This window comes from Thunnus albacares, chromosome 10, assembly GCF_914725855.1.
Source record: "Thunnus albacares chromosome 10, fThuAlb1.1, whole genome shotgun sequence".
NCBI lineage: Eukaryota > Metazoa > Chordata > Actinopteri > Scombriformes > Scombridae > Thunnus > Thunnus albacares.
Window position 1 is genome coordinate 21,421,286 of NC_058115.1, and position 23,685 is coordinate 21,444,970.

Genomic DNA, 23,685 nt, shown 5'->3' on the forward strand with positions numbered 1-23,685 from the left:
GAGTTGCTCTCTGCTGCAAAGCAGAGGAAGTCACATGGCCACACAGAAACTGAAGAGGCAAACCCTGTTTCTGGTGCTCAAGGTTTACACACACTAGTGGCTTTGGTTGCATGTATTTCTCAGCCTTCTGTGTGGTCATAATGAACTGACATACATGAAACAGCCTGTGAAAATGTCACAACTCACTTATGACTGTTTGTACAGATGTGCACCTGTCAGTCATCTGTATTTTTAGGTTTTGACGCCGATAAAAGTCAAAAAGAAAGTATTTTTTCTGTGATTTTGCCTTATGTTGTGATCAAATGATGACTGATATTTTACATGTTCAGTCAGGAGAAAACTTTTTATAGGATCCTCAATAAAGAGCAGCTGTTTTAAAAGCACGCAACCCCTCGCCTCCTTCTGTATTACAACATTTCTCCTTCCTCAGACATCAGTGTTCAACTTCAGCAAAATGTTGAAGTGAATTAGAGCAGCTCTTCATCTGTCTCTTCTGTTTAGTTGCCACTCCTTCTTTCTAGTTTGTTATATTTCAGCCCATTTTTTAGTTTAGTTTATTCTAATGAGCACATATTTGTCACTGTGGCTGATGTGTGGAAGTGAAAGAAATCTAAAGATGACATATTTAGAAACTAAGCAACGGTTTTGCAGCTGCAGCAGAGACCAGCCACAGCTACAGGAGGCCATAACAGAATCACAGTGGTGATCAGAAAATCCAGCTCACCCAGCAGAGGACATTTATACTGAAAGCAGCTTCTAAGATGGGACAAATGAGTTGCAAAGGCCAGACTCATGCTGACACTGTGAAAACAAGACAGTTGAGATAAAAACAACTTGAGTGACTAACAGAGATGTGCGTGCTGTTGAATGCACGCTCAGCCTGGAGGACGAGGGAACACAGTTGTAGTAAAAAGCAGAGAGAAGGAAGTGCAATGCAAGTCAAGTTTAGCTTGTTATTTTGGTTTGAGAGCAAACCACATGACAAGAGGATGCCCTATTTTAGTTTCCTGTCACTCTACTGAAGGTTGGCAAGAAGGTATGATCGTCCTGCAGATTTTGCAGACAGACAAAGATAAACAAAATTCTGATTTCACAGACTGTTCACTGAAGGCTAAGATCATACTCAAGTAAAAGTGTCAATAATACACCATAAAATACATCAAAGTTCTGCATTGAAAATGAAAAGTAAATGTGCAGCAGTATTTACAGTAAAATATGCTTAAAGTATCAAAAGTGACTCATCATGCAGAGAGACCTCTTTCAGAATGTTATTAATATTTATTTATATATATTATTCAGTTATTACTACTGATAAATTATGCATAAGAAGCAATATGGTGTTGTAGGTTGTCAGTGTGGTGCTACTTTGATTAACTTAATATACTACTATTAGCAATCTCATATGTACATTTAAAAATGGATCATATATTCAATGTAAATTCTTTATCTAGTAGTCAGTCAGATAATTGTAGTGGAGTAAAAAGTACAGTATTTCCCCCCTGAAATGTACTGGAGTACAAGTACAAAATAGCAGAAAGTGGACATACTTGAGTAAAATACCTCAAAAGTGTACTTAAATACAGTACTTAAGGTACCCTGTGGAGTTTTTCACCTCCAGTAAAACTACAACAATGTTTTTTCAAGTGGGTTCCAGTTTTGTGACTGCCTGTAAAAAATATGAATATTTAACAGTAACTAAGCAAGAAAAGTAGAGAGAATAATGATCTCATAATTCTTGTTCCTCTTTTTCATGGCCACTTCACCACAAACCCAACACAGAGCGGATATGGATGAATATGCCCTCTCTGAAACCTATCCGCCTTTCTGTGTGACATGTTTCTGCATGGGCTTTTAATGATGCTCATGTTTGACAGCACGCACATGCAGGGTGTGATGTGCTCTCAGCAAATTCACACCTTCAAGACGTGCTGACAGAATTGTTGCCAGGCAACTGGCTGTCTGCGAGGAAACGCACTCTTTGCATGTGGAAGAAGTCGACTTTAAGATCTGCTCGCGGCTGTTTAAATGAGTCCAGTTATCTGACACGGTGAAGGACGGGGAAATGAGGTCAAAAAGTGGTGGAAGAAATATTCAGACTGCAGTACTGCGGTGTGAGAATACTCTGTTACAAGAAGAAATCCTACATTCAAACTGTTTAAACTTTGTTTGTTTTTTTGTTTTCTGCATTATTGGCTCTAAAATTTGAGATAAGAGGAGGTTCTGCCTGAAAAATCAATCTCAAACTTGGTGCTGTAAGGTTCCATCTGCAAAGAACCAATCAGTGCTGGGAATGTAAACTGGAGGACCAATCAGGTTGCAGCTACCATATGACCTCACTACTCTGTGGCTGGTTAAAGGAGCTGAAAAGATGATAAAATGTTGCTCAAGACCTCCAAATTGATCATTCTTATCTAAATAATTATATATGACACTAATACAAACACCAACTGAATACATTTACTCAAGTACTGTACTTAAGTACAATTATGAGGTAATTGTACTTTACTTGAGTATTTCCATTGTCCTATTTTATACTTCTACTCCACAACATTTCAAAAGGAAATATCATACTTTTTATTTATTTCACAGCTATAGTTACTAGTTTCCTTTTCAGATCAATATTTTATATGTAAATCACATGATCAGTTTGTTAAATATGCATTATCATAGTTTAGACTGTTCAACAGGTCTACCAGGCCAACATTAAAATGCTGCCTACATGTACACATATATACAACTATGTGTGACAAATTCACTCTAAATTGGGACATTTTGCATAATGAGTACTTTTACTCTTGATACTTTAAGTACATTTTGCTGACAATATATTTTTACTAAAGTAAGATTTTGAATGCAGGACTTTCACTTATTTTTTCATTGTGGTATTGCTATTATTATTTAAGTAAAAGATCTGAGTACTTCCACTGCTGCGTTATGTGTTGCGCATGTAAACACCATACATCGGATCCAGGTTTCTCAGCAACCTGGGTACTGTTAAAATCATGTAAACAGTGATATAAACAACCAGGTTTCTCATGTTCCATGTGAACGTCATTTCCAGAATATGATCAAAACCAGGATACTCGTGTGCATGTAAACATGCTCAGTTGTGCACACTTGCCCTTAGTGGAATCATTATTATATGATATATACTTTATATACTACTGGGAGTTTTAATCTGTAGAATTTAATCATATTTTAAAAATTTGCTCTGTGTGAAAAATCAGAATTTCCAAATAACTTGGCATATAAATGTAGTAGAGTACAAAGTACAATGTTTTCCTCTAATATTTAGTAGAGTCAAAGTATAAAGTAACATCAAATGGAAATACTCAAGTAAAGTAGAAGTAACTCAAATTTGTACTTACAAATTATACTGTACTTGAGTACTTATTTAGTTTCAACCACTTAGTTTAGTTGTTTAATTGTTGCAGAAGTAGAACTATGACAATAAAAAACAAGTCCTCAGTGGCTTTAAAAGAGAGTTACTTTAATAAAATAGAAATTATATCAGCTGGTCATACAAATGTCCAGTTTAAAAACTCAAAACTTAACACATTAAAAATCACATAAAATATTATTTTTGAACACTTTTAACACCACAATATCAGACATTTACCCATCTAATTGAATTATTAAACAGATATATCCTTTAATTAAAAAAACCCCCAACAAAACGCTACATTGCAGTGCATCTCTCGAACTGGTATAGCTGCATTGTTGTCAGTAGAGACTGCATAGGAGTAACATTAATGTGCAAGTCTGCTGTGAGTGGAGTGAGTGCAGGAGAGATGGAGAGAGGAGCTCCTCAGACGATGTTGTGGAGGAGAGCGACGGCAAGAGCCATGAGGGTCAGAGAGGAGGAACAGACAGACGCAGAGGATTCAGTCTCTGTGAAGGGCTCTGTGTTTAGGAGCATCCACTCCTTCTCCGTGTGTAGTTCCTGTTTGTCCAGCTCAGGACCCAACAGCCTTCGGATCGTCTCGTAGTATGTATTCAGCCATTGCAGCTGGAGGGAGAGGAGACAACTCTCAATGAAAGTCAGGCCAAAAGATGATGAAACATAAAAGCCTACAGATTATGTTTAATATTCCAGCTACATCAGATGAACTCTTCTCCAAGTTATTCCAAAAACGCATAGAAATATATCACAATAATGTATCTTCATGTTCTACGTTCAAATACGGTGTTCCACAGGGATCAATACTTGGACCACTTTTAAAACATAAATCATCATGGCTATGCTGACAGTGATGGAAAAACTACTCATATTGTTGACTCAAGTAAAAGTAACAATACTACAATGTAAAAATACTCCAATACAACTCCTCGTAAAAGTAAAGTATTATTAGCTAAATGTACTTAAAGTACCAAATGTAAGTACTCGTCTGCAAAAAAGTGGCCCCTGTGCTAGACAGATTGTTATAGTTTTACATTTTTAAGTTATTGTTGCTATTCAACATGTATGTAGCATTTTATTGGTCAAGGTGTAACTATTTTTAACTACTTTATATACAGTTATATACAGGTAGTTTAATACAGCAGCATATTGCAGCCACCATACATAAAAAGCTGATTGTATCTATGGACATCAACTGGATCTTTTTCTTGTTTTAACGACATATGGAAGTTACTTACCAACTTATCATGTTATAATGAGAAAAGTTTGTTTTTTAATTAGATATGATCATTTTTTGAGATAACAAGAACATTTTGTGATATAACAAGATAAAGTGGTATGTTGTTACGACAAGAAAAGTTTCGCGTTAAAACGGAATAATTTAGTATCTTGTGATAAGGAGAAAAGTATGTCATCATAACATGAAACTATCTGTTTAGGGGTTGTGAGACTCTTCTCAAATTTCTGCTTTTTTGTGACATATTTGATAATCTGTCTCTTCTTGAATCTAAGGTTTAAAAGGGAAATCTCTCTTTGTTGAAACTGTCGATGACTCAGAGACACCTGAATGTGTTTGATGTGTTTTTGGGTTGGGAATCACTTTAGTCTTTCACAATACATTGTATTTTATATGGTTTTAATGTAAAGTTTCAATATGAAAAATAAGTGGTAACTACAGCTGTCAGATAAATGAAAAGGAGTAAAAGGAACAATATTTGCATCTGAAATTAAGTGGAGTAGAAGTATAAAATGTAAATACTCAGGTAGAGTACTGGCACTTCAAAACTTTACATGTACAGTAGTTGAGTGAATGTATTCAGTTACTTTCCACCACTGTATACCAACCACACTCAGATCTATATTTTCCTGTAACAGCTTCTGCTTTAAATGAAAAGAACGAAAATATAGAAGTTGCTTTCACACGTGGTTTTGTTTTCTTGTTGTTTTGTTTTGGTCACTGAGTTACAGAGAACCTTCACCCCAAGCATAAAGGGGGATTTTAAGAGGAAATGAATACTAATAGGGCAGGAAAATTAAAGACCCAGTCAGTGTCACACTCTTATACCCAAAGGTATTAACAAATCAAAACAGGAAACTGATCATATCTGCGGGGGAAGTAAACTTTCATTACCGCTTGTTGTGCTTGTTGCCAGTTATTTAATTAATATTTCAGGTGAGCACTTCTTAGTAGCTCTTTTAAAAAAGACACAGTGGTGAATTTGCTAGTAACTTCTGATTATCATCTCAACAGGAAGTTAATTATGCAGCTAAATACTATTTTATACTATATACAGAAGCTGAGCTGTGCAGTAACAATTTAAGGGAAGCCTGGACCAGTAATGGTCTAATGACAAAGGAAATAGGAACATTGCTCTGGCTGGTTTTAACTCAGATAGACAGTTGGCTGATTTTTACTTAAGATTTACTCACAACATTTCAGACTCACCAACTCTGGTAAGAGTCCAGGGCCTGACAATATCTGCTGCCAGGTTCTTAAAACCTGTGCTGAACAGCTGTGCAGCATCTTTCATATTATTTTTACATTATCTCTTCAGCAACAGAGGGTCCCCAAGTTATGGAAACATTCCACAGTAGCTGGTAAGATTTCAGGATTTTATAATAGGCAGGTGTTCAGAAAGGCTACTTCCCTTCTGGAAGATCTGGACAGAGTCTGAACTGTTACCCTCAGGTCATCGGTTGAAGGTGCCCGTTATGAAGACTAAGAGATATAAGGTTTCCATTGTCCCTACTGCCCTTCAATTGTTAAATGGTAGATAGTATTTTACTGTTGTTTGCACAGACTGCTCATGTGACTTCTGCACTTTGATCTTGATGCTGAATGAACTCCTTTAAATCACTCTGGCCACTATGTCCTGTTGTTTGTTGCTGTCCATCAGTGTTTTGATATTTTATGTGTTTTTGTATGATTTGTGTGTTTTTGTATATCTTGGCTGCAAACCAATTTCCCCGTAAGGGACAATAAAGATAATTTGAACTTTGAATATTAGTTATATTCCTTACCTGTACTGAGCTAAGAAGAGAGGTGTCAATCAGTTTTCTGTCATATGGAACCAGCGACACAGTGTCAAAGGTCAAGTAGTTATTACCATACTGAGGTGAAAGAAAAGCACATTGAGCCAGATGTTATTCACAAAGAAACAAACTCATGTTGCTCATATGAATTAATAATGTGATCACAGACGATCAGAGCTCTGACTTGGTTTCTACCACTCTGTAGCTACCTTTGTTCGGGCGGGTACAATCACTGCAACGTCTTCAATCCGGATCCCAAAGTCATTCTCCTTGTAATATCCAGGTTCTGAGATAAAAACGAAGATATTTTTTCACATCACATGTAGTACTTTTTCTGAGCTACATGTACTGCTACTAAATGTACAACATGTAAAGTTAATTTCCCTTAAAATTAATTTAATGTTGGGTTATTTTTAGAGGATGTGAACTTCTCACCTATAGATGTAAACATGCCTGCTCTGAAGGGAATGTTGTTGCCTTGAAAGCCAACTGGCCCTGGAAATATAATGCAATATTACATAATTAAAATACAGATTATATGCCAGAGTGAGTGAAAACAAAGCTTAGAATACATTCTACATTGTTTTTACTGTTATACATGTTATTATTAATGGAAATTGGGTGTTTTACTGTAAATCAATATTCATCCATATGTTCCTGCAACCCATCATGCTGTGCGTTGCCATTTAAATGGAAAATGCTCATTTTTGTTCAAGATAAGAACTACATCCTGTGGCTCATTCTCCTAAATTATTCAGGGGTTTTCACCTTCTTTTAATCAAGCAAAGTAAGTATCACATTAGAAGATGGTTTGCTTGGAAAATTAAATGTGTGCTCAAACATGCAAATTACTTGTCAGCTTTTTAATTTTCTCCCTCTCAGTTATTAACGTCAATTTGATGTAAAATGTCAAACAGCCTCTCAAACATCGCAATCATGATGCTCTTGGGCACCATGGTTGAATGATTTATGCATTTGAAATATATTTCAGAGGATGGATTTTTGTTTTAAATTGTGTTATTATAGGTCAATAAAAACATCACTACTGTATACAATAAATTAAAGCTGCAACAATTAGTCAATTAATGGATTAGTTGCCAGCTATTAAATTAATAGCCAACTACTTTGATAATTGATTAATCGTTCACATTCTCAAATGTGAATATTTTCTGGTTTCTTTAGTCTTCTATGACAGTAAACTGAAGTGTAAACTGGAGAAGAGAAGACATTTGAGGATGTTTATGCTTTGGGAAACAATGATCAACATTTTCAGCATTTTATAGGCCAAACAACTAATCAATTAATTGAGAAAATAATCGTCACATTAATCAATAGTGAAAATAATCGTTAGTTGCAGCCCTACAATGATACATTTCAAACCTGAGTTGTAAATTGTGAAAAACAATAAAAGAAGAAAATAAGAAAATAAAGAAGGCCGTACACTCATGAACTCCAAAGTAGTTTCCAACACCGTGTCCTGTGCCGTGGCCGTAGTTCAGGCCGACCTCCCACAGCGCCCGACGGCCGAGCATCTCCATGTTGACACCTGTCGACGGACAAACACCACACATAGAGTCAAACACAGATGCAGACACATCTACTCAAACAACAACAGCAAGTGGAGAAACAGGGCTCTCTAGTGGTTAAACTGGGAAAAGTTTCAGGATAGAAACTGAAAATTGCATTTTGACCTTTGAATGAATAAATGAATTTTATTCCCACCTCTTGTTCCTGAAGGAAATATGGTTCGAGATATCTCAATGTTTCCCATGAGCACTCGAGTGAAGGCCTCCTGTGAAGCGAGACATATGGTTTAATGGCAGAGAGGTTTATTTTAAAGGAATATTTTGGATTATGTAACATTAATGGTTTGTGAAAGAATATATAATATTTAACATTTAATATTACTGCAAAGAATTTAACATGACTTTTATAATAATGCTAATAAAGAAAAGATTCAGTGGGAGCAGTTTTTTTGTATCAGAGGAGAGATAACAGTCCGCTGATCAACTGCAGTATTAAATGCTCTATCATCTCTCATGTTTTGACGGAAAAAAATGTAAATATCCCTTCAAACAGTCACAGTGTTACCTTTTGCATTGCTGTCGGGGTTCCCCAGTGAACTGTCCGAGTGATGTCAGTGGTCCCGTCTCTGTGGTGACAGACAGGATGACTCATTTCAAATGCAACTGATGTGAGGTGTGACTGGAGAGTGAGAGTTTGCTTTTACTCACAGATACTGGCCACCAGAGTCCACCAGGTACATCTCATCAACTGTCAACCTCCTGCTAGTGTCTTTTGATGGGCTGCAACACAGATAAACAGGAAACAATAGAAACACTGCACCTCTTTTGTGGTGGCTTTAGGACACGTTAAGGATCATATCAGTGTTTACAACATTTTAGCACATTAGTTACATATAGTTTATGTTAATGCTGACCTGTAAATCTTTAAAAACGTCTCACAAATAAGTATATAGTGTCATTTTTAAAATAGGCTCAGTAATTTCCTAAAACAGCTGAGAATTGTAATTCCTGTAATGTTACTCAAACAGGAGCAAAAGGTAAATTTGTGTAGTGAATATTTAAGGCAGCAGGATGGTGTATGTAGGATTGGCACAAAATAAACTACAGTGCACATGTTCATGGCACTGAAGGAATATGTCACCCAGTGTGACAGTGTGGCTCATTGATGTGCTTTAATTGTTTATTTTAGCAGTAGAGCTGTTTGGCTCAGAGGAATAAGATATATCACGCTTTGGCTACACAGACAGAATACTTGTTATATCTCGTTGTTACTTGTGCCATGGATTTGTTAATTCATTTAGTCTATAATGGAAACATGAAAGCAGATAGTTAGTAGTATATTTTTGTTTTTGTTTTGTTTTTACAAAATGAAAGAAACTGAACAACAGAGACGGTGATAACATATTTTCTGTCCACCGACTTTCAACAAGTAGATCAGCCTGACTGGATACTGATCCAGTATTTTATGGCTGCAGGGCTGGTAGCTTAGCTAAAGACAAGTTTATTCAGGTAGTCAATTAAACTAAAACATAGCGTACGCAGATATAAGTAGTGTGACATCAGATTTGCCTGTGCAATATTCCACATTTATCATACAGCAATAAGACAATAGAAAGAGGTTTGCCACTTAAGAAATTATTACGAGATATAGCCATTGGAGAAAACAAAAGTGCTCTCCTCTTTCTGTTTTGTTTGCACAATGGTTGATGCATTTTCCCGGGAGATTGTACCCGGTGGCAGACAGAAATGCGTAGTGAAAGTAAGGCTTACAGGGAACCAATCTAAACACCAATGGTATCATTATTCTATAGCCATTACACTGTGCAGTCAATATTTACTTCATAATGATAAGTTAAAGCAAAAAAAGTTGCCTATTTCCACTTTAAATCTCAGATGTCTGAGATTTCTTTAACACACAAAACTGAGGTAGAAAATCAATTTAAGAACTTATATTGAAAGGCAGAAAAAACACTGTTGCATGAAAAACAAAGATGAGATATATGATCTAAATGACAAAGATGAGGTCAGAGGAGCAACAGTGAGAGTTAATTTTACCTGTAATGGGCAAGTGCAGCATTGGGTCCGCTTGCAGAGATCGTCTCGAAGCTTGGGCCTCTGCTGTCCTTCTGTTTGCTGTAATGATGTTCAATATTAATGAAGTGTAATTATAACTACAGTATTCTAATCACTAGACTTTCACATATTTTTATCAAATTAATAACAATTTTAATGGCTATCTACTTTTATTTTACTTTATGATAGACTTCCTGACTTCCTGTTCAGCAGATACTGTATCTCACATGCGTGCTCACCTGCGACATTTATCGACATATGCTGCAGCAGTCAGCTCAGTCTCCTTCCCCTCGGGCACAGCCTTCTCCAGCCACATCAGCAGCTGGACGACCGCGACTGCATCTCTTATCTAGACAGATTGACACAGTGACGAGGCGAGTGTCAGCTAACGTACTCTCAGCATCAATCACAACTACATAAAACATACAGACTGAAACTTCACATGACATGTTGCACGGCAGCTCAGACATCTTTGGACAGGGTGACAAATGTGTGAAGTTGTGTGTTCACTGAAGTGTTCGAGCGCTCAATGAAAACCATTCATAATGTCCTGCTGGTTTGACAGCGAAGATTGATTAATGAATTCCTGGAATAATAATGCTTTCACATTAAAGGCTTAGAGGCTTACATCTGTTTTTTGTTATTTAAGCTTCACAAAACATAACAAGAGTTTGTAATTATGTGTGTGTATGTAGGCAACATGTGTGTCTTGGAGTGTGTGTCTGTGTGTGTGTGTGTGTGTGTGTGTAGATGACATACGTGAGCATCCCTCAAGATTTGCTGCTCAGTCTCATCTTTCACAGCTTTAGCCGTCAGCACAGGAGAATAGGAGGTTGTCATTAGTTTCTCCTACATGATGCAGAGAAACAAAAATAATTAATGCAAAAAAATATGAACTGTATACTATTTACCTTTTTGCATGCATGTACTTCCAAACACTAGATGGATTACAGCTGTTGTAGAGGAATAAATTGTTTATTAGTTGCTGGCAGCTCAGGGAAAGTGATTGATGATGTTGCAACATAATTGTGGTTTGTTAAAACATGAACTTCTTTTCACATATGCAGCTTGATGATCTACAAATGAATTAACTTGACTTATTTAAATGATCTTAAACCTAAATAAATTGGGTTTTAACCCTAACCCAAAACATAAACATAACACCTTATAAACGTTGTTGTGGCCTACGTGTTAGCAAGCAGCTGCCTGTTAACACGTCCGTGTATCATTCATTCATTTGGAATCGTGTTTCTGGACAAAAGTAAGTCCAATATTCACTCTTGCTTTAGCTCTGTTTCAGTCTCCATCAACTCATGAGTAACTCTTTAGTTGCTAAATGTTCCACTTTGTTCACCAGCTAGTCGTTAACTTTGTCTGTCAGCTGTTTGGTGCTCGACAGGTATCGTACAACCAGTTTATCAGAGCTTTATTATCTCTAAAATCATCTGCCTGCTGCTGCTGGACATTGATGAGAGCGCTGAGACCAAACCAAAACAATAAAGTTGTGGTTTAAAATCAAAAAAGTGCTAAGTGACTGCAGAGTCTCATGTTACTCGTAGTCATTTGATCCATTTTTAATATGAAAATATTGATTAGTGCAGCTTTAAAGATCCCAGCAGGGACACATGGTGCTCCTTTAATACAGCAGCAATACAGCAACACAAAAAATCCTTATACTGCATGTACATGTTGACAGATTTTTATTTTAAAACACAGATAGAGAATAAAATGATGAACAGTATATCATGACAAAAGCCAGCAGACATACCTGTGGTGTGATAACCTCATAAAGTGCGTAGTTTGTGTACTCTGTACCGACCCACACTTTGACCCCCGGCTTGGCCACGTATTTCTGGAGGACATCTCGGACAGAGTCGTAGCTTTGTAGCTTCACGCAGAGGGATCCATTACAGGAGGAATTCAGGTACACCTTCAATTCCTCCGTCACTCTGTCCACGTGTAAAAAGAGCCTGGTAGATGTGGAGGTGTGACAGAAGAAAATGTACAAGAAGTAAAACTCAAGAACCACTGACAATAGATTTGTATTGAGCATATGTAATGAGAGAAACAGACACATAAAGAAGATAATCTGAAAGGATGTTCATTTATAATCCCTGAAAAATGGATTTACCAGATCTCCTCCATTGTCAGCAGTGTGTAGGAGTAGAAGAAGGGATTGTATGGGATGTCGTTGCCGCGCAGATTAAACAGCCCTAAAAAACAAACAAAAAAAGCACCACCCCTGAGTGTGAGCTACATTCATTTACATCATCTGCTAGATCCACCTGAGCCAAGGCGCACTGTTTGCATCTAATGCTTGTGTCTGACACACGTAACTTTCAGTGAGTCCCTGTCGTTGGACAGAGACTCACAAGTTCTGAAATCAGAGGTCAGTGTCCTCAGCAGTCTTTCTGTGTGTGTTATGAAGTAGATGCTTTTGAATAATTCACTGTTCATTTACAAGGTGATGAACTGAAAGTCCGGTCTAAAATTCAAATCAGTTGAATAATCAGATTGTTGTCAATAGCAATGAATAATAAAGTTAAGTGAACAGATAAATTCAGTCATTATACCATTATTATTATCATCTTTAAAAAACATTATCAACACTTATTTTTTAAAAAAATAAATCTAAACTGAATCTTTTTGCCTCCTTGAATCTTTTTATATGATATGAGTCTTTTTACTTTGCAATGTTTGAACATTTTCAGGATTGTACTTCACTTTTCATTTACTTCATTTTTAGGAAAACTGCACCCTATTTCAAAACCGTTACAAAATCCAGGTTTCCTTTTTCAGATCTTTTTCAATTACTGATCATAATTTTAGCAATAATTTAGGTATGGTCATATGATAATGTTACTGTACGTTTTTAAAGGCAACAAAAAGGAACAAATTTTGTTTAAAATGATTTGACATGTTTTTCTTTTTGTAGTGATTCTCATTATGGGATGAAGTGCTGCATGTTTAAAGGACCAGTGTGTAGGATTTAGTGCCATCTAGGTGGTGAGGCTGCAGATTGCGACAAACTGAATACCCCTCTCCTCCCTTTACAAGTGTGTGTTCCAAGCCAGTGTTTGTTTTTTCTCTTCTGGGCTACTGTAGAAACATGGCGAGGCAACATGGCGGGCTCCGTGGAAGAGGACCTGCTCTCTATGTAGATATAAAAGGCTCTTTCTAAGGTGACGAAAACACAATGATTCTTGTCCGTTCCACTAGATGCCACTAAATTCTACACACTGGTCCTTCAAGTCAAGCTCAACACTATTAACTGATTGTCTTGAGAGGAAATTTTAATTATATTGATGATGGTGAGGAGCTACATGTTCAACAAGACACTGATCTGAAATGAATATATTTATTACATTTATTTGTTCTTCAGGCTCTGTGCTTCAGCACATTTAATCTGAAATAAAGTAATAGATATTATATTAAAGTGCCAAGTTGCAGCTATAATTTGAGTAGGTTTGTGTCTGTGTGGAAAAGACTGTGTGGGAAACAGTCTGAAGAACAAAAAATGTGTCCAACTGTTCAAATACTTACCAAATACCGTCTGGACTGTATAAGAGGCTCACATTAACTGCTTTTTCCGGTGAATTCATCAGTGGTTCAAGGAAAACAATTTTGTTTAGTTTCTTTGGCAAAGTTTGAGTTACTTACAGGCTGTTTCATCGAGCGCTGACAGCAGAAGAGCTGTGGGCCCATAAGGATTGTCCCTCATCTGATGCCGTATGTGTTCCACTTTCATCTGCCAGGACCTTTCTGTGAACACACACACACACACATTTGACTTTTATTTACGTCCACACGGCAAACACTTAATGCTCATTTGACTGTCTCCTAAGGAAGTTAATAGCAGCACTCCCTCTCTAAATGTGATGCCCCCTGCTACACACAACAGTGGTTTTTTTTTAGCAAGTTAGCCCTTTTCATTGACATTCTTGTCGTCTGCACACTGCTTATCACTTTATGGACTCTACCCAGACTTCCAAATATGAACACAAGCGATTATATCCAAGCCATATGAGACAGCATTTCAAAGTACTTAAACACCTTTATCCAGATTATACACAAACATACACACACACACACAAGCACACACAGACCATTAGGTTTATGATGCTCTCCATTTGTCCTTTCTTTGACCATAAAGACTAATTAGGCCCAAACAAGTCCAGACGACTTCCTTATAGCCCCATAGCCTTTTCCATTCCCTCTGAGTTAGTATTTGATCTGTCAGTCAGCCATAAAAACATGAATGAGCTGTTTATGGCTGTGTTTGTGGAGCCGCTTAGTGCTTTCTGTCCAGTTTTCAAGTATTTATCAGCACATAGATAAAGGGTACCACACAGGCAGACTAACAGACGACAGTAGAGACACAAGCTCACACACACATATCCAGAAACTCACGTATGACTCTGTCTGGCAGGCGCGTGAGTTTTTCAGGTGGGATGGGTGGCCTTTCCTTCCACACTTTGTCAACCAGGTTATTAGGAATGGACATCATGCTGCGGTTGCTTGACTCCAGATTGATGCTGTACTCCTCCTGCTTTTCTAATGGAGGAAATTGCAGATGATTAGATGATACTGAACCGAATCGTTCACAAGTAAACAGTCTGCATGGCGTCTGGAGGCTGTGTCAATAATTTTCCATCTTAGTTTGACGAGCACTTTATTGATGTTAACCTGGACTGACAGGACGGAGACAGAACAGAGACTCACTGAGGGAGAAGAGGAAGGGATCAAAGCCGATCTTGCCACCCGATGGGACCTCAGAGATGAGCCACTCTGCCACGCTGCTGATGGACACTGGAGAACATCACACATGACAGACTGTAGTCAAGTTACTACTGACTTTAGAGGATGTGACAGAACAAAAACCAGCTGGGCTACCTGTGGTGAATATCGTGATACCTCATAACAACATTCAAAATGCCAGTTGGATGTGTATTAAACCAAATGAGTAGAAATTGCTTTGTATCAAAATGTGGACTAAAAGATTAGACCTTCAGCATAGGTCAGTTTCACTAAACTGCAGTAACATTTTGTACACTACAGTTTCTATCAATGTGATCAGCATGTTAAAGAAAACATAAGCACTTTTTGGCTAAACTAATGCAAATGTGAAGGTTTGAAGGTGCAATGTGCAAAATATGAAAGCAATAATTTACAAATTATATAAATTATTACATTTACACACAATGAAAGGTCACTTTCTGGCCTGTATTCTGTATTTTCTCACAAGGTGACAGGAGTTAATGATTCAAGAGAGTTACTTTTCAAGTAAAGTATAAGACTGGTGTTGTTGTCTTAGTGTCTAGACATCCAATGAAAAGATCTAAACTCGTCTCTCAATAGAAGATCTTTAAGATCTTTAAAAACAGGTCACAAATATATAGTTTTATTTTCTAATAGGTATTTTCCTGAAACAGCTGGCCACTGTATGTTTTAGCAATTGCTACTCAAACAGGAGTAAATACTGCATTTGTTATTTTGAGCTGTGGATTAATACACAATTAATGAGCAAGTGAGTATTTATGTAGAACGGAGTCATAATAAACTACAGTGCTCATGTTCACTGTAATATAGAAATATTACAATTACACACAGCCTGTGCAACAGTGTGGCTCACTGATGTGTTTTTAATAGTTTTCGCACAGCAATGGATGAAATATGTCAGACTTTGGCTGCACAAGTAAAATTTGGTTGTGGGATCAGTTCACTGTTGGTTTTGGACTTTCCATTGAAAGATTTGATGATAATAAAAAAAGATATAGAATTTCACCAACCTTAACGTTTAAGAAAACAGACAAAACAAGCAAATTATAAACACACATTTAAAAATATGACAACACGTGGCATAAAACAGGGAAATGTAGAAACGTTGCAAGTGTCTTATAAAACGCTAAAGCTTGGTGTAGCCGATATCGCCAATGACGCATTCAAACATAAAATGAAAACTGCTCACTTGTTTTTGAACATATGACATTGACAAATTTATAAGTGTTTTACTTGGTTGCTTGGGAATTCTCTTGTTTTTGACTCAAATCTGTTTCCATTTTATTAATGTTCATGACTCAAACTCAGGCCATCTGGATGTCCCAGAGTATTTTTCTTACTGTTTTTGCTGTGCATTTTACACCACATACAGTGTGTGTTGTGAAATTGGAAAACATGTTGATTAATTTGCTTGCAATTTATTTATTTGCAGTGTTTTGTTTATTCTCATTTCTGCCTCTGTTTTGTTAAAATGATTATTTCTCTACATGAACGTGCTTAAACTTACTAAGTTGGCCTTTCACTGCAACAAAAGCTGCTTCATGTTAAGTGCAGAGTGTTGCAAATATGTGAACACCAGCATCACATGTTCTGTGTTACGAGTGTACAGAAAGACAGAACATTCACTGAGTTTAGCTCGTTTGTGAACTATTTTTATCATGTGAATCCTGTAATGATAGGCTCAGCATTTGTGAAGCTATTTTTACTCAACAACATCAAAACCACAAAGATTTGACTGGAATCCATATGACCTGCATTGTCATAACAAGTAACAACAATATGACCATGCCCACCATCTTTTTCCAGTTCCCAGTTGCAGTCCATCTGTCTCTCAGCTTGAACCCAGTAACGGCTGTCTGTCCACAGCGCGGCCTTGGTCTGAGTAACTACGGCAGTGCCTGGGGAGAGGCGGGACAGAAGCTGTGTTATGGAGAAGCCAGTAGTGACAGTGAATTACAAATGCCTATAAATGTCAGAGTTGACTTCAAGCAATGCGTGATGGGCCAGCCAATCGTGAAAAATGTATGTGTGTGTTTGGGGGAAACAGGAAGGTTAAGAGGAAACACAGATTGAGATTGCAACCTGGTGATGTGTGGTGGATATATAATCAGAATTTGTAATCTTGTACATTGTTATTCCACTGCTGTGCCCTCACATGAGAAAGATGCACTTATAACAAGTAGCAACAGCTCAGTATTTCCCAGAATCCAGATCTATATGTCTGATTCTTAATGGAGGTCCGCAGAAAGCTGATAAATGAGTCAATTGACAGGAAATATGACTTTGAAAGAGGAGTTTGGTGTAAACAGCACTTTACTGAATTGTAATCTGTCTTATCCTTCCATCTATGAAAAAGCTGAGTACAGAATTATGTGTGATCATTAATTCTCAGTGTTTGAAACAGATCTGGTGATTTACTGGTCAAGTTACTCTGCGAGGGAGTGCGCTGATAAACGAGAAGATGCAGTGATGCAGTGCAACGATGCGGTGAGAGCCATGAAACTGAATTGAACGAGGAGCAGGCTCTATAGTGAGGATGTGGGATGAAAGTAGAGGAGCTGCATGACCACAGCACTCAGACGTGGGGAGTTGAGTCATGGGGAGGAGGAGGAGGAGGAGGAGGAGGAGGACGACGACGACGACAACGAAGAGGAGGAAGAGGCAGGAAAAGATTATACCTGCGGAGCCTGTAAAGCCGGTCATGAAGGCCATCCTGGCATCACGTGGTGCAATATACTCACTCTGACAGAGAAACAGAATATGTGAGCATCACAAAACACAAACACACACACAAACACACAAACACAAGGTTTAAACCCTTTTAAATTAATTATGATGGACAGCAAATGTACCAGGTGAGCGTCGGTGCCAGGGATAATGTAGGCAAAGATATTCAAGGAAACCATTTGCTCTCGTAACTCCTGCAGCCGAAGAGTGGTATTTACTGCTGTGCTGGGGAGGTACTGTAACACACACACACACACACACACACACACACACACACACACACACACACACAGACAGAGACAGAAAGCGTGAAAAGTCTTTAGCTTTAATCAAAACCTGAAGAGCTGCTGAATCAGTCCTTTCTGTATCTCCCACTGTAATCATTAACTGTTGAACTTGTGCAGTAATAATTAACCATAACTGTATAAAACTCATGCAACACGTTTCATGAGAGGCTCGTTTCTTTTTATGACATTTATGTAATTATATAATAAGCCTGTAATTAAATAATAAGCCTGTCATGATCACACTTGCTTCCACTCGTCCATTGATTCCATTGATCTTACCGGCGGGGACAGAGAGCAGTTCCTCTCAGTCGACTCATATGCAACAGCAGGGATGGTGTTTCCTGAAACGAGAAGCACGTGCTGACAAGAGACAAGTGACACCAAGTAGTGTACTGAGCTGAGCTACTGTATGTGAGCACATTGTCAGATCAGCACATACTGACCCAGGGACTGTCAGAGCAATCTGTAGAATCAGATTGGACAAAAACATTCAAAGGTCGATCAAAATGAAGGACTCTCCACAAGCTCAACGGAGTCATGCAACGAGTCAGTATAGTGTAATGTAATCATGTCTGTGTATTATCTGTTAAACATGGGAAAAGGCAAGAGTATTAGTCAGAGCCTTTATCTACTAAGTGAATAAACCAACGGGCACAGAAAGAACAGATGGTAATTTGTTATTCCCCCTTTGCAAGAGATGAGTGTTTTATATGTGACAATGTGACCACATATTTGTATAGACGGAGGGTTTTAAATACATGCAATCAGACTGATTTTAATTGCAAAGCAGTCCTGTTATAATAAACTGTTACATGTGACCTGTTCTTTTTTTTTTAAATTTTTACACCACTTCACAGCTTCTGTCATTATCATAAGCAAATAGAAATATTGATCGTCCCTGTAGCTCAATACAAGTCTTCACACGGAGAGCAGAGACTTGACATTTCTGCACACAGATCAATTAGGAAAAAAATAGGAACTTTTTACCTGTTAGTGCTGCCAGAGATAGAGCCAACAGCCAGCCATAGAAAGGCATCTTGGCGCTGAGAGTCCGTCACGAACAGATTCACAACACAGAGTGGCTACAAAGCAGGTGCTCCGATGTATATGCAGCGTACGTGAGAAAGTGGGTGTGGGTGTCTGGTGAGAGATTGTGTGTGGGTGCCTGCTAGTAAGTGCACGACTGTCCTCTCTCTCTCTGTCTTTCTCTCTCTCCTCCTCCCCTGCCACCACTCACTACCTCTGCGGCCCTCTGATAGGAATCATGAGCAGTCGCTTCGGGGATAGATCTTGGCGCTCAGTAACATTTCTTTTCTCCTCATCATCATTTGACCTCTCATCTGTTTTTTCCCCTCTATCTTACAGAGTTGCTAAACCTTTTATTTCTTCATAGCATTGTATTGCAACTCAGCAGCTGAGGGTGAGAGATTCCCGCTAAGATGCCCAGCCATCTTTGATCAAATAAAAACACTTTTGTACTATTTTTATTTTAATAATATACGCCGATAAAATGCAAGATGCCAAAACTGCAGTCATGCAAGCAGTATTATTCTGCATAACATGGACAAGGCTATGTGAGAGTATTTGTCTAATCTTTGCATATGAATGCATGCGTGATCATCTGTGTCTGCAGATCTATAGATTGTAGTCAACTCCTTGTAATCCCTTGGAGATGTCCATAGAAAACATTTGTGCTTGCTGTATTTTTAAATCCTTGTATTCAAGCCAACTGCCACTTAGCTGAAGGCAGACGGAGGAGGATGATAAGGAGCAGGATGAAGCAGAGGAAGGGGAACAGTGTATGACCAGAAGATTTATTACAGCACAGATACATTAGTCCGTTAACAAACATCTTTATCTTATTTTATTTTATCAGAGTTCACTCGAGAAGAACACATTGAGGTACAGGAGCCCTTTATTACAAGTGCACCGAGTTTACATCATAAAAACAAACAACATTAAAAAAGAAGTAAAAAAAAGAAAAGAAATAGATACATCAGATAAAATATTAATTGAAACATCAATGCATTATTCAAGTTTCTCTAAAATTAAAAACAAAAACAGTTTTTAATCAGCTAAGTACCTTTTTAAACTCAAACACTAAATTAGAGATGTTTCAGTCAGGTTTTAGGATGCATGACAGCACAGAGACAGCTCTGCTAAAAGTAATGAATGATATCAGAACAAATCTTGACAGCAACAAGCCTTCAGTTCTGCTGCTATTTGACCTGAGTGCTGCTTTTGATACTGTGGACCACCAGACTCTTGTAGATAGATTAAGTGAGCATGTTGGCCTGTCTGGAATTGTTTTTAACTGGTTTACCTTATATCTAGCGGAAGAAATCTTTTTGTATTTATAGATAATCAATCCTCCAAACACTATGAGGTTATCTGTGGAGTACCACAAGGATCAATTTTAGGGCTGTTACTTTTTAATTTGTACATGCTGCCCCTGGGCAGTATCATCAGGAGGCACAGCGTCTCTTTCCACAGCTATGCTGATGACACTCAGCTCTATATGACCATGTCTCCTGATGACACCGGGCCGATTGACTCACTTTTTCACAGTATTTTAGATATAAAGGCCTGGATGTCACAGAATTTTTTTTACAGCTCAACCAGTATAAAACAGATCATTAATAATGAAACAGATCATCAAAAAAGGTTCAGAAAAAGAAACTGGCCTCCAAACTAAACACACTAGGACTCAACCTAAGCCAAGAAGAAAGAAATCAAGAGTGATTTCAATCTCAAGGCTCATGTGCAGGGTGTCACAAAAACAGCATTTTATCATTTGAAGAACATCTCCAAAGTGAGGTAATTTCTCTCTCTGAGCAACACAGAGAGACTGACACATAACTATAGCAGGCTAGACTATTGTATGTATGCTGACTAAGAGCAGGAGGAGAGCACACATTAAGCCTATTTTAAAGTCTTCACATTGATTACGTGTTAGTTTTTGTATAGATTTTAAAATTCTTTTATTAGTTTATAAGGCTCTACATGGCCTTGCACTAGACTACCTCTCTGAAATGCTTTTGGTTTATGAACCGTGAAGGCCCCTGAGATCCTCCGGTTCTTCTCTTTTAGCTGTTCCACAAAGCACAACAAAAACCTTCGGTGATAATGCTTGCAGCCGTTACACTCTGAGCCTCTGAAACAGTCCTCCAGAGGATCTGAGAAAATCGTTTATATAAATTATTTTATGGTTTTATTATTTATACTTATTTTATTTATCATCATTATTTATTTTATTCGATTTTATTTTTATTAACATTTTACTATTTTACTAATCTATTTATTTTGTGTATTTCATAATTTAACTTTTATTAACTTATTACTTATTTTGATTGCTTGTATTATCTTTTACTATTTATATATTATTACCTTAACTACCCATCTTTTATTGTTTATTATTTGTTTGAAAGGTGCTATATGAATAAAATTTGATTGATCGAAGAGCAACACTGCTAAAACATATACAAGTAAAATTAATCATGCCCTTAATGAGCTCTCTGAAAGTACTGAGTATTGACCTTTAGGATCTGTTGTAAATTATTCCATGAGAAAGTCTGAAAACTAACTTTCCAAGCTCAGGATTGGATGGAAAGTGTAACTGAAGCTTATCTGCAGAAAGTGTTTGATAAGTTCTGCATCTCCAGGTGAGAAATGATGATAGATAAAATGGTAAGCTATTAATAAGACCTGTGTAAATAAACACAAGCCAACGATACTCTCTTCCTACATGGAGAGAAGGCCTTCCTACATTCTGATAGAGTGAAATGATGTGTAGTGTAAATGTCACCTGTCACAAATAGTGATAAATGGCCTCCAGAGGTTGTGGAGTAGAAGCTGATGCATGATTATTCTGCATAGCCCAGTGTAATGTCTTCTATGTTTTCTGTTTTACAGTATAAGTTTTTACTTTGTTGCCTTGTGTGAAGCACTTTGTTTTTGTAAAATCCTCTACAAATAAAGACTGTTATTATTATTATTGTTATATAAATAGACTTGACTCCGGGTCAATGAGTGCACTGCTGTAAAACCTCCACAGTCTGTTATTGCTAATTTATTAATGCGGTGCATCATATTTATGCACATACTGTACAGCTTGTGATCTACCTGGTGTGAACACATTTTTATCAGGTAACACCTCAGTGGTGCACTTCGATCCATCAGCTTTGATCACGACTTCAAAACCTGGCAAACCTTCAGACTACGGTGCCATACTGCAGAAATCAGACTGTGATATAACATAGTCAATATACTGCACAGTGATAGTGTCTCTGTTAATTAAAGGTAGACTGCAATTTATCTTAGTTACAGAGATGTCTGTGGACTTTAAAATCTACAAATATGAGAGGAAAGTGTAATGCTGGTTAGGTATCAGGGGAAGGAAGAAGGAGTTTTTATTCATTTAGTCCTTATTTGCATACAGGGCGTCTTAGGACAGAAGATGTTGTATTGCAGCACAGATTGTAAAGCCCCCTGAGGCAAATTTGTGATTTGTGATATTGGGATATACAAATAAAATTGAGTTCAGTTGACTTGACTATCGAATCTTCATTTTAAATTGTCCCTTTTATTCACTTTGTGAGATGAGCTCAACTTACGCCTTTAATCAAAAAAAGTATGAGATTGGAAATGGAAAATAATGTGCTACTGGATATCATCTGCTTACATTTTATTAGAGATATCAAAGTACGGTGCCATAAATAGTTGCTTTTAAATCAATGTGGTGCTTTCAAAGCAGAAGTTCTGCTTTGTTACTGCTCGCAACTGTATTATTAGAGATAAAGTGACCCCGATTTCAAGTTGGAATTGTGTTGAACATTTTATTATCACATTCAGTGAGGGGCCATGAATACACTGCAAACCATCTGATGAGCTCTAATCAGTGTGAAAGCCACACAGTAAAAGAGGACATACTGAAATCTCCGAGATAACTATAAGATTATCGTAGGCTTTTAAAACCAAATTATACATGGCTCAACATAGCTCATATTTAATAAGAAATCACAACCGCATAATAACAGAAATACATTGGATTGACTCTCTCATTTTTAGGAGATAATGAGATGGTTTTTACACAAGCCTGAAAATATCTATCAAACTGCTTAAAGTGAAATTTTGGACTTGAATGAAAATCCTTTAAGGATGGGTTCACAATTTCAAGCGCCCAAATGAACACTGAAATAGGTTTCTCTTGCCATAATCATTCATCTTGTTGATAATGACCATTAGAAGATCCCTTCATGATGCATTTACAATGTAAGTGATGGAGGATGAAATGCACAGTCCTCCTTCTGTGCAAAAATGTATTTAAAAGTTTATCTGAAGCTAATATGGCCTCAGGTGTCCAAATTAGTTAAATCAAGTAGATATCTTCCAACGTTACAGTCTTTTTAGTCCCTATACGCAACTCAATAGGGAAACACAAAGAGGGAATTTGATGCTAAAAGACTGTAAATGTGGCAGATATGACTTGATATGACTAACTCAGACTGCTGAAGCCTCATATAAGCTTCAGATCAACTTTTAAATACATGTTTGCACAAAATGACTGTGTGGACACACTGTGGATTTTGTCCTGTATCACTTAGCCAGTATGAACAGGAGGAATAATTAAAATTTCAATGTTCATTTGGGCACTTTGTTTAAAGACAGACTTGAAAAATTGTGATCTCTTCCTTTAATCATAATTGTTTTGACTTAAAAATATCTCCTCAGTTTAAGACAGCTGCAGAGAATAAGACATCTTAGATAACTCATGTCCACAGCATTCACCTTCCATCTTCATTGTCTGCAAATGTCATTTTGATACTAAATTATAAATTAAGTTATCATAAAGTTTCTCTGA

At 37.3% G+C, this 23,685-nt stretch overlaps 1 protein-coding gene across 1 annotated transcript; it reads right to left on the bottom strand.

The window, feature by feature from the left end:
- Nucleotides 1-3,469: 3,469 nt before the first annotated feature.
- Nucleotides 3,470-19,030, bottom strand: xpnpep2 (X-prolyl aminopeptidase (aminopeptidase P) 2, membrane-bound). Its single transcript, XM_044363742.1, has 21 exons — nucleotides 18,813-19,030; nucleotides 18,105-18,166; nucleotides 17,664-17,774; nucleotides 17,490-17,553; nucleotides 16,605-16,709; nucleotides 14,755-14,841; nucleotides 14,443-14,586; nucleotides 13,693-13,794; nucleotides 12,164-12,245; nucleotides 11,801-12,002; nucleotides 10,792-10,881; nucleotides 10,272-10,381; nucleotides 10,015-10,092; nucleotides 8,668-8,739; nucleotides 8,525-8,585; nucleotides 8,156-8,225; nucleotides 7,875-7,979; nucleotides 6,869-6,928; nucleotides 6,643-6,719; nucleotides 6,422-6,511; nucleotides 3,470-4,009 (listed from the first exon to the last, which is right to left on the bottom strand). The coding sequence occupies exons 1-21, from the start codon at nucleotides 18,859-18,861 to the stop codon at nucleotides 3,809-3,811; spliced, it is 2,022 nt and encodes a 673-aa protein (XP_044219677.1). The 5' UTR covers nucleotides 18,862-19,030; the 3' UTR covers nucleotides 3,470-3,808.
- Nucleotides 19,031-23,685: the final 4,655 nt, after the last annotated feature.

Bases quoted from the DNA above. Each gene is read 5' to 3' on its own strand.
- xpnpep2 (XM_044363742.1), bottom strand. From the start codon at position 18,861: ATGCCTTTCTATGGCTGGCTGTTGGCTCTATCTCTGGCAGCACTAACA. The intron at 12,246-13,692 runs GTAAGTAACTCA...TTTGTTTTTTAG, and splicing joins AGCGCTCGATGAAACAGCCT to GGCTGTTTAATCTGCGCGGC. The intron at 6,720-6,868 runs GTGAGAAGTTCA...TTTTTATCTCAG, and splicing joins AGGCATGTTTACATCTATAG to AACCTGGATATTACAAGGAG.